This window comes from Bactrocera dorsalis, chromosome 2 (genome assembly GCF_023373825.1).
Source record: "Bactrocera dorsalis isolate Fly_Bdor chromosome 2, ASM2337382v1, whole genome shotgun sequence".
Lineage (NCBI taxonomy): Eukaryota > Metazoa > Arthropoda > Insecta > Diptera > Tephritidae > Bactrocera > Bactrocera dorsalis.
In genome coordinates, this window is record NC_064304.1 from 84,811,420 (window position 1) to 84,823,697 (window position 12,278).

Consider the following 12,278-nt stretch of genomic DNA (forward strand, 5'->3'; position numbering starts at 1 on the left):
TACCTTCGGTTGCTATTGATTAATGTACGCCGTTCAACTTCATTTGAGTCATTGCGTACTGTGAATGGTATGGTGTGCGCAATTACAATTGCTGGAACACGATAATCAGTGGAAACAAACGTTGGACGATGCGATAGCTACTTCGAATGCAAATGAAGATCGCACACTTTTCGCGATAATCATTTCACCATATCAGCCTTTAAATCCGCTTCAATTATGAGATACGAACAAAAATGACATTGTCGAAGACATTTTACATCGTATTCGCTAAAAATTGGAAATGGGTCAATTCCGGTTGATGCTTCCGGTGGTTTGATATCAATTCCATCTGCGGTTTATCAATTCACGAAAGATGAACTTATCACCAATCTTCGGACATTGGCCAAATTATCGTAACTATGATTCCTTAAATGCACGCGCAATATTAACTGCCAAAAAATACAGATGTTCTTGACTTAAACTGGAAGATTCAAAGTCAAATTACGGAAGACTTGCGCTCATACAAATCGACCGATCGTCTTTCCATTGAAGACGTCGCCGTGAATTATCCAGTGGAGTTTATAAATTCTTTGGAGAGGCTTGGTATGCCACCGCATCATTTGCGTCTCAAAGTTTGATCTGTCGTTATTATGTTTTGCAATCTGCAAGCGCCGAAACTATGTAATGGAACCCGACTGATTGTGACGCAGCTATCGAATACAAAAGGCTGAATGCTTGATTCAACGAATTTCTTTGAGTTCCAACGATTTGCCATTTCAGTTTCCAGCGAAAATTGCATTTGAGATGACACTCAACAGGACACAAGGATAGTCGCATAGTGTGTGCAATAAGTTTGGAAATTCTATGTTTTTCACACGGCCAGATATACGTGGCGTGCACACGAGTTGGAAAGCCATCTTTTCTGTACACCGGAACAGAAACCAAAAAATTTTGTTTATGAAGCTGCGTTACATTGAAAAAAAAAAATGAAATGATAAATTCAACTTTCTTTTCATTTCAAAACACATAATTTCACGTAGGACAACGGCTGCGGGGCCAGCTAGTATATGATAAAGTAAAGTAATCTGTTAGCATTTAAAGTTTATATATAGTATATATTAATCGGTTATATTTCTTCATCTATAAGTATATTAATCCAAAATGGTTTTGGTTATATAACACAGTTTGTGGTTTATGATTACAATAGATAGTTATGAAGCATAATTTTCATTTCGAGCCACTGCTGGTACTTATCCATATATATAAACTCCATTGAACCGACGACGACAAAGCAATCCTCGCTGTTTAATATGGCTGTGCCCTCAAGAAATCTGTCTGTGTTATCCCTATTGTTTTTCTGGCTTCTACATGAAAGTGGGAACTCTAAACAAATTGGCATAACTTGTTTTGGAATTATAGTAAAGTAATCGACGAGCACAACAATCGCTGGGGTATCTGTCTGGACTTCGATATTGGGAGCATCAGCTCTGCGTTAAGATAAATGGTAAAATTAATGCTTACTGAAACTAATCACCTATCATTGAGTGGATATGTAACAGATTCACTTACATAATAATTTGAGATATATTGTGACGGCTATTAAGTTGCTCATATTGGCCGAAGATCCCAATAGACATACTCGACGGCAAAATGGTGTATAAAATCGGGTCGTTAGCTGGAATCGAATTGTCCAGGTCATTCGTGTTGAAGCAAAAAGCGGCTGAAAGAATTAAAAAATATGCATGTGTACTCATAAAATTCAACTAAATTTAATTCAACAATTCATTCACAAAGGAATATACGATAATAGCAGGAGCAAAGATGAAACTAGTTTAATGAGTATAAAGTTTTTTATAAAAATTATATGGGTATATATTTTTTTTACTCTTTTTAAGTTTTATAAACTGCAAACTGCCATCTCATCTTTGGAGGGGGAGATGGAAATATTCATATGGAGAAAGGAGAGGTGTACGTCCATTGTTCAGTCTATGCAATACTGAAAACCATAAACTGTAATTTTGAACAAAATCTTCACTAAACAACCCTAATGGAAGCCTATTGAGTTTCAGAATGATTTAAGCAAGTTCAACAAGACCGCCCACCCTAATCGATTTACTTACTCAATCTGATAATTATCGCTAGGATAATACGTAGGAGTATTTCATTGAAACTAAAATCCTTTTACTTACAAGTCAACACAAGTTTCGGTGAAATTATAGTGCCTCTGCAAGCCATCTGATATTGGAGCTGTTCCTGGTTTAAGTTATCTTTACTGATTCTATAGATGCTTACATTCGCTTCCTCAATCATCGGTTTATCCTTGGATTGTTTCACACACTGCGGCTGACATTTTAGTTTCGTCTTATCCCATTCTCCATCAATACCGCAACTCAATTTTTGATTTGGAGAGCTCGACTTATAACCCTCAGCACATGTTACAACGGCAGTTGTATCAGGCTTACTGTATGCCTGACAATCGGTTGTTTTATTTTCGTACGTACATATAGTATCGGTCGATATACCATTCCAGTGCGGTGGGCAACGTTCTACGAAGAGAGTAAATATACATATGTATACATATATACTATGCATGAAATAATAACATACAAATTTTAGTTTCGTGATAATTTTGTAGCAACAACTCACTTTCACATTTTGGAACAGCCGAGGACCATTGGCCTGTAGTCATGCATAGCGCCATAGAGTCTCCATCGATCAAGTACCAGTCTTCGTCACAGCTGAATGTGACAATGGTGTTAACGTCAACTTGACTGCCTACTTTCAGTGTTACGTTCTTATCTTCATCAGCTGCACGTAAAGCTACTCGATTAGCCGGTATGACGCAGCGTCGATTTGGTATTCGAATGTCCGCATCTATAGATATTATTGCTGTAATTGGTTTTATACCGATGTTATCAGGCATAATATTGGACGTGCCAGCTATATTCTTCACAGTTATTATTGTACTGGAAATTTGCCCCGAAAGTATTTCTTGCACTAAAATTTCCTTCTCTTTAATCACATCGAATTTTTCTACATTGGCTGCATAACTATCATCGAAATGCAACGCTTCAAATTTCTCTTTCTCCTCCATTATGGGAGCACACAGCTCAGCATATTCATCCGAACCGTCGGCGCAGTCTACTTCGCCATTGCAAAGCGCTGTGTAGGGCACACAGGCACCATAAGCACAGGCAAAAGATCCATCGGGACATACTATATGGGCACACATTTCAACAGACTCGTCGGAGCCATCACTGCAGTCTATTATGCCATTACATAGATCGTCGTTGAAAATGCATTCCTGCGAACGGCATTGCACCAATTCATCCGAGCTGTGAAAATTACAAATTAAGATTTATGAGCGATTTCGGTATCACGGCTTGAGAAGGTTACGAAACATTTACATAATTGGAACTTGTATAATTCTTATGTAATAAGTTCCATTTATTTGAAAGCAGATTATAAAAAAAAATTTTGAGAAATCCATAATTTTGTGAAAAAATTAAATTGAAAATCTATAATTTCTGAAGAAATTGTTCTTTTTTCAAACGTTGTATTTAGAAGTATCTTATAGTGATCTCTCGCTCGCAGTTATGGCCGAAGGGCCGCATTCTGGAGGAGACTATTATGGGATTCTGGATATGGATCCCCAGTCAAAAAAAAGCTCAATGAAAAAGACTTAAACTTAAACAACCCGAAGATTTTTCACGGAAATTCTCTATAATAATAAAAACATTGACTCTCAAAAATTTGCAACCATCAAAAGGTCAAATAATGAAAAGCCGCTAAAGCATACAATATTTAGTTAGTTAGTTAGTTTTAGTTAGTTAACAACAAAAAAACCGCAGACTTTTTGCAGAATAATATGGATACAGACATCAATGAGATTCTTTCTCAACTTCGTTACAATAATCAGGAACATATAATAACAGATTCTAATCCTGAATAACTATACTCATATATCCGTGCTTATTTCATAATGAAAGTTCTTCAATGGAATATCAAAGTCTGTTAGAACAATTACAATAATTTGGAGATATTAATAGCGGAATTCCAACCTCATATTATAGCATTACAAGAAACGCTTATCAATGCGGCTTTGAAAACAACCAAATGCCCCCAATACGAACATGTCAAATAAACAAGGTATTGCATTTCTCATCCGCAAAAATATTCAAAATATCTACGGTGCAAATTCGAATTTTCAAATAGCTTCAACTCAAGTGAAAACTAGTGTAGAAATTAAAATACAAAATATTTACTTACCACCAAACATAAAAATATCTTCCAATGAGTTGAACAATTCAATTGATACTAATTTTGTGAACATTATTATATTGGGCGATATAAATGGGTGGCATCCATTATGAGACTCTCACAATACCAACTCCAGAGGAATAATGTTTGAAAGTTTTATATTACAAAATAATCTGTGTATTCTTAACAATGGCAAATATACCCACTATTCCACTCATCATACTTAAACTGCGATTGACATCTCAGCATGTAGCCCCAATTTATCGGAAGAGATAAGGGACACGGTGGACGATATGTCCGGTAGTGATCATTGTCCAATAATACTCAGTTATAGGGAAAATTATGCGAGTACTATCCATAACTCTAGGTACAAAACGGCAAACGCAAACTGGCCTCTTTTTTCTAAGAGATTAGAAATAGAAGTAGACCAGTCTCTATTAAATATTATGAAAGCTTTGATATTGGGGATAATCTACTATGGCCTTATTATCCATGGCAAAACATCCAAACGCTGTCTGCAAAAGATTAATAAAATATTATATGGCAGCGCGCATAATTAGTGTCGCGTTTCGAACAACTCCAATTGCAAATATACTCTATGAACTGAAACTCCCTACTATTGAAGACTGCATTTTTAAATTAACTAGGAATAAAATATATAATCGCACACAAAACTCAGATAACATCCTGTACACAGACTTTAAGGCTCTAGCTCACTCGAAAAGATACCTAAAAATTAATTCTACAATCACGGAAATCTTTAAAATGGCTAAGAAGATATATGTCTGTTCTTCCACGTTTCCTTTTGGGTGTTACAAAAATCGTGGTAAAATTAAACGGGTTCAGGGTATAAAAAATCTGTAGTTCGGAAGTTATTATTACAAGCAGCTTGTTTCTCAAACAGTTCCTTAATGAATGTAGAACATATATAATTGCAATAAAGAAGAAGTTGCCAAAAATATGACAAAACTGTACACGATCTTCTAGTACTCTTTACATAACGAACATTATATTTATCGGACAAAAGATACACCCCACATAATTTTTTTTTTTTTTTTGTTAATAATTTACATCTCGAAATATTTCGCAATCTTTAGTTTTTTAAAATTTTCAGAAAATTTACTTCACGCCTCCACGCAAACTGAGCGGCTTGGTAGTGTGTAAAGTATATATTATTGATTGATATATAAAGCAGTTCCCGTACTTACTCACAACTGCCTTGAAGTATTTTCGAGCATTCCTCATAATCCGCGGTGCATAATAAGATTGTTTCGTCCGAACCGTCCGCGCAGTCCTTATTTTTATCACATTGTTTGTTTTTAGGAATACAGGCACCATATTTGCATTTATACTCATTTTCCGTACATGTGCGATTCACACATTTCGGCAATATCTCATCTGAGCCATCTGCACAATCTTTAACACCGTTGCAAACCACTGCCGGGTCTATACAATCACCGTTGTCGCAAGTGATTTCACTGTCCTTACACGGAAATTGCACCGTCCCTATTAAAAAAGAGAAACGTGTGCAGCGTTGGGTGAATGAAACTTAAGGTTAGAGAACTTACTTTCACAATGCGGCCACTGTCGATACCAATCATTATTCACACATTTCAAATGATCGACTCCGATCAAAACAAAGTTAGGCAAACAATCGAAATGCACTGTATCATTTTGTAATACCTTACTGGATGAACTCAAAATCGTAACCATTTCACCGGTTTTATTTAAAATCAACAAGTTAGGCTTGTCATACGGTATATTGCAGTATATTCCAACAGGCTTTGCTTCATCTTTCTCTTTCTCCATCTCTTTTAAGCTATCAGCGATTTCTACAATCACGACTGGTTCATCGGATCCATCGATGCAGTCCCAAACTTGATTTCCGACCTGTTGTACAGTAATGCAGGCGCCATAGGCACAACGAAATGAGCCATCGGAACACACTAAATGAGCGCATGCATTTACAGTCTCATCTGATGCGTCCTTGCAATCTGCGAAACCGTTACACATGTCCATTTCGTCAATACATTCGCCCGTATTGCACTGGAACTCTTCCTCTGAACTGTAAATGTGGTACGATTTTCTTAATCAATTGTCAAACTAGATATTCACACTTATGTATGTATATACATACGTACAATATTAATACAAAAACAATAAAGAATTTAAGTCAACTAATTAAAAACTCACCACGTTCCTTGAATCTTTTCGAAGACCTTTTCAATTGGATCACAGAGAAAATCTGTCTCATCAGATCGATCGAAACAATCAATTTGCTTGTTGCACTTGAGTTCGGCACCTATACAAGCTCCGTAAGCACAGCGATATTGCTGCACATTACAAAGCTTCGCACGACATGTCCATGAAGTCTCATCTCGTCCATTAGTACAATGAACGAAACCGTCACATACATTGGACTCTGGTATGCTCGTATTCGCTTTATCCTTACAGGGCCACTCAGTATTTGATGAAAACGCTGTTAAATTTAATATATTAAAATATACTGCTGCTGCTTTTGTAGCAAAATTTTACATGAGCAAAGTTTCTTCTACCATAATGACATACACCACATTATAATAATTTTTGGTCAATTGGCTTTGTAAGACTAAGACATCACTTAAATCTCATGCAGCTAGTGCTAGTGCGCTCTTGTTCCAAGGTATACGCTGTTAAATTGGTGATCACATAGCGAGAGAGGGAAATAGAGAGTCGAGTTAAACTTAATTTCTCAGCAGAGTAAAAAAATTTAAGAAAAAATCATCCTCTCTCTTCATAAAACATACATTAAGTTTATTGTGTCAGTCTTGTTGAAATATAAAAAATTAACAATTTAAGTTGTGGTGAAGCCAGAAAAAAAATCAGTTAAAAAGAGATATGACAGCATCGATTTGAATCACGCAGATGATGCACATAGATTTAATATTTAAATATATAGTAGTACATACATATATTGAAACTTGCTGTTTATAAATTCTTTAAATTAATTTATGCCTCGGTATCAAAAATGAAAACAAAGTGGGATCTTATTATTATATTTACCAAAATCATTCAAATGGACTCATGAGATAGATTGAGCTATCTTGCCATCTATCTAACGCTTGCCTGACGATTTTCATCAGTTGAAGAGGTCGAAGGTCGTCTAGAACGAGGCATGCCTTCAACGATTTTCGACAGTCTTTGAAAGCTTAAGAGTGGTAAGTTTGAATTTTTGATAAAACTGAATTACCGTAAGCTCCGTCCGTTATTCGCAATAATTCCACACACGAAATACAAAATTTGAGACAAATTGTTTGTTCTGTATTTTTTCAAATTGTAAAAATTGCAACACTCTAAGGTTACCGACATTAATAGCCGTTATAAACAAACTGGTTGAAAGATCGCACTTATATCTTTTACCCGGAGAATTTATACTACAATTTCCGGGTATTCTTTTGTCACAATGTATGTATGTACTACATATTAAAAAGCAATAAAGTACATACATTTACATATATACATCTACAGTATATGCACATTTATGCAATATTATATAAATATATGTATTTAGTTGTGTATCTTCAATATTTCATATAACTTACCTGTATTTATTAGACAGAGAACAATTTGTGCGCTTAATAAATATTTAAAGTATTGAAACATTTTTGTTAGATTTTAATTTCGCGCAGCACTTCAAGTTTAAGAACATTCACAATCGAAGACAAGCTTTATTTTCAATATTTTTCAGCCACATCACTTAAGTCCGAAAATGCAATGATCTACGATGCTGCATTTAATCTACACTGACTCAAAAAATACCAACACTCGTTTGCACTGCGAGCACATATTATGATGATAATAGACATACATATGTTCGCTTGTAGGTATGAATTGTTGTTATCTTCTCAATTTTATTGGGAAGCCAATCACCTATTGAATAAAGACTTTTTACTCTGCTTGTGTGTGTATGTGTCAACGATGTTGTGTTAAGGTGACCAGAGCGAGCGTCTTTTTCTTTATAATCAAAACGATCAAGAGTTACATTGTGACAAATAAGTAAACAGAACGGAAATTGTAAATAAAACGCAAAATTTTTAATTATTTATCAAAATTTATGTTGCCGTCTTCAAAATAGTCCCCACCAGATGTAATTCACTTATGCCACTTCATACCAACTTTTTGGGATGGCCTTCAGCTACTTCATCGAATTTTTGTATCTCTTCGCTCCACTGAAAACGGGTTCCACGAAGCGACAATTTCAAATTGGGGAACAAAAAAAAATAACACGGAACTGGTGAATACGGTGGTTGATCGATGAATTGTTCTTCCACAATTAAGGCTGCTTCGACGGACGTTCTACAGCAAACGCCTGAGTACGGCCAAATAGAACTCCTTACTGACCCTCTGTCCCTTCGGAACAAATTCATGATGTACCAAACTATGAATATCGAAAAAACCAATGAGCGAGTTTTGAGTGTGTGTCTTTTTTTTTGCTTCGGCTCGTTTTTTCCCTCCTTTCCGATGATTGTTGACTTTTTTGCATGTCAAACTCATAAACCCATATCTCAATGGCAGTTACAATGCTCTCCATGAATGTGAGATAGGAATTTTTGAAAACAAAATTAACTTTTCCAAGAACGCGTTTCGTACCCAAAACATCATTTGAACGGAGTCGTGAGAGATGTAGAGCTTTTTTGGCATCTCTCTAACAATTGGCTGACTTTCAAGCACCATACCCTTCACTTTTTATACTCTCGCAACAAAGTTGCTAAGGAGAGTATTATAGTTTTGTTCACATAACGGTTGTTTGTAAGTGCTAAAACTAAAAGAGTCAGATATAGGGTTATATATACCAAAGTGATCAGGGTGACGAGAAGAGTTGAAATCCGGATGTCTGTCTGTCCGTCCGTCCGTCCGTCTGTCCGTCCGTGCAAGCTGTAACTTGAGTAAAAATTGAGATATCATAATGAAACTTGGTACACGTATTTCTTGGCTCCATAAGAAGGTTAAGTTCGAAGATGGGCAAAATCGGCCCACTGCCACGCCCACAAAATGGCGGAAACCAAAAACCTATAAAGTGTCATAACTAAGCCATAAATAAAGATATTAAAATGAAATTTGGCACAAAGGATCACATTAGGGAGGAGCATATTTTGAAGTAATTTTTTTGGAAAAGTGGGCGTGGCCCCGCCCCCTACTAAGTTTTTTGTACATATCTCAGAAACTACTATAGCTATGTCAACCAAACTCTACAGAATCGTTTCCTTCAGGCATTTCCATATACAGTTCAAAAATGGAAGAAATCGGATAATAACCACGCCCACCTCCCATACAAAGGTTATGTTGAAAATCACTAAAAGTGCGTTAACCGACTAACAAGAAACGTTAGAAACACAAAATTTTACAGAAGGAATGGCAGAAGGTAGCTGTACCCAGTCTTTTTTTAAAAAATGAAAATGGGCGTGGCGTCGCCCACTTATGGACCAAAAACCATATCTCAGGAACTACTCTACCGATTTCAGTGAAATTCGGTTTATAATATTTTTTTAACACTCTGATGACATGTACGAAATATGGGTGAAATCGGTTCACAACCACGCCTTCTTCCAATATAATGCTATTTTGAAATCCATCTGATGCCTTCTCTGTATAATACGAGTATGTATATACATTAGGAACAAAATAAAAAAAATATGTAAATGACGGATAATGAAATCTCGATTATCACCTTATCATGCGAGAGTATAAAATGTTCGGTGACACCCGAACTTAGCCCTTCCTTACTTGTTTATATTTTCATTAGTTTAAGAGGTTGAAGGACGTCCAGAACAAGACATATTTTCAACGATCTCTCGCCCGTCTTTGAAGGCTTTGAACCGCACGTAGGTTTATGGTTATGACAAAACTGAATCACCTTAAGCCTTCTCCAACGTTCGCAACGATTTCGCACTCGAACATTGTTTAGAAGTACACAATTTGAGACAAATTCATTGTTCGATATTTTTACCATTCTAAAAATCGCAACGCACTACTGAGGTGTGCCGACTTTAACAACAGCTATAAAAATAAACAGATTGACAGATCGCGCTCATATTTGGCATAGTAATTAAGGACAGTTTTACCAACTTAGGAAAGTACATATTTTTGAAATATCATTACAATTTCCGGGTGCTTTTTTGTCACAATGTATATTGTATTAATGTATATTGCTTTGTTTGTCTTTGAGAAGTGTCATAACTCACCGTATTCGAGGAGCAAAAAATCCGTTGGAGATCTTTGAAACATGTGAACATTAACTGATTGGGCTGGTGTTTGCCCCATAATCATTATTGTTAACCAATATGAAGCTTTCAATTGAAGTCGCTGACGATGGATGTTGGCTCAGATTGCTGTCAACAAATGCTGAAACTATTCAGCTTTTGTAGCAAAAAACTAAAGGAACAAAACTGAAGGTCTGCTGTCAAAGAGAGGTGACGTTCCCTAGCCACCCAGACTTTCAATGGGACAATCCCCTGACTTTCCTTTTGCTATTATGTTTAAAGAAGCTATCAATCCCCGTATTAAGACAAGCAGTCAAGATAAAATTATCATAATAATAAGTTTACCTCCGAGAAAGTAATGATAAGCGGAGCAAAAAGAGCTAAATTTGCTTTGTTCTCAAATGTATGAGATATTTTTTAAGTTCTCAAAAGCTTCCATAATGACAGAACATCCTGAATTTCAACGGCGTCCAGTAAATATTTTTTACCATCAATGCTCGTTTTAAGAGCAGGATGTATTTTTAAACGACCATATAATTAATACTTACTGCTGGTCTTGGATATTTTGACAGAATATACCTGGAAGGTACAGAAATTCAAAACAGAAACAAATTCGGTTAGACGGCATTAATTTTCAACTAGTATAATGTAACTGCTTAGCAGACATGAAAACTCAAAACTCATTTCCCCAATCTGCTATACCAGACATTGAACTTAGAATTGGAGCAAGGAGAGCGCCATCGTTAGTAGTACTTTGGTACTGCAAGTGTTAAATGGTATAACTTTCTTTACCTGCTTTACGATTCACTGCTATTTTTACCAAAAAGCATTTCGTTAGTGTTGCAAAGCTCTCGTAATATTTTGAAAGCACTTTTAAGCAGTAACAGAGCAAATATTTCCGTGTACAAAATTTCACGGGTGCTCACCTGTGCTATTCGCCAAGAGTGCTAGTTCTCTGCAATCACAGATAAACACCAAAGCTTTAAAGCGATGTGCTTTTCTCCACACCATGGTAGTTTTAATGGCAAAATGAAAGAATTTATTATGCTCACGCGCAGCCGAAAATTTGATACTTTAGTAATTTAAGCATAAAGAAATACTGTTATGAGTAAAATATTATCCGTAATTTTCATTGAGATAACTCAAATATTGACCGATATATCCTGCATAAAGTCACCTGGAAGTTCGAAAATCCTTTAAACAGGTACATGAGATCTCAGAGAAGTATTGACCCGATTCAGCCCATTTTTGATACATAGAATTTCAGATGTATATTTCACACATTGACCAATGTCCGAAGTAAAAAATACACCAGTCTCGTGATGCTGAAGAAAGCCATTGTCCATGAGTGGGCCAAAATACCGGCAAGTCACATTCGGGCAGCTTGCGATTCGTTTTTTGACCGTCTCAAGGCCATAGTTAAAGGAAAAGGTGGTCATATCGAGCGAAAGGGAATTGGTCCTGAATTTATGATTATTTCTACACATTTTGTACTTAAAAATAAATAAAAATCATTTTCCAAACCGAATTTAAGGTTTTTTTATTTGATTGTTGTGGCTTCAGTAGCTTAGGAGATATATACATTAAACTTATTAGAGGACGGGACAATGCCTACTTTTTCGAAGTTTTTCGCAATTTTTTTACTGAAAAAGGAATAAAGTTTTTGGCATGGCCTGGGAACAGCCTCACTTTAAGCCCCATTGAAAATCTGTAGGCTATTTAAAAATAACAGGTAGCTGAACTTCCTTTTGAAGGCGAGGTTATGATAACAGGGACGGCGCATTACTGCCAAAGTTCATA

General features: G+C 36.0%; 1 protein-coding gene across 2 annotated transcripts in view; it reads right to left on the reverse strand.

Annotated features, from left to right (window-relative positions):
* Positions 1–1,073: 1,073 nt before the first annotated feature.
* LOC125776534 (vitellogenin receptor-like) overlaps positions 1,074–12,278 on the reverse strand; it is a 93,233-nt gene continuing 82,028 nt past the window's right edge. Inside the window, exons 1-8 of one of the 2 annotated variants that reach the window (XM_049449091.1) lie at positions 7,821–8,014; positions 6,433–6,718; positions 5,808–6,304; positions 5,448–5,745; positions 2,626–3,314; positions 2,169–2,525; positions 1,549–1,699; positions 1,074–1,466 (exon numbers count right to left, since the gene is read on the reverse strand). In XM_049449091.1, coding sequence (XP_049305048.1) covers positions 1,178–1,466; positions 1,549–1,699; positions 2,169–2,525; positions 2,626–3,314; positions 5,448–5,745; positions 5,808–6,304; positions 6,433–6,718; positions 7,821–7,881 — 2,628 coding nt within the window. In that variant the 5' untranslated portion in view covers positions 7,882–8,014 and the 3' untranslated portion in view covers positions 1,074–1,177. Of the gene's footprint in view, positions 1,467–1,548; positions 1,700–2,168; positions 2,526–2,625; positions 3,315–5,447; positions 5,746–5,807; positions 6,305–6,432; positions 6,719–7,820; positions 8,015–12,278 lie in introns of those variants that run through there. The other variant, XM_049449092.1, reaches the window with a different exon arrangement.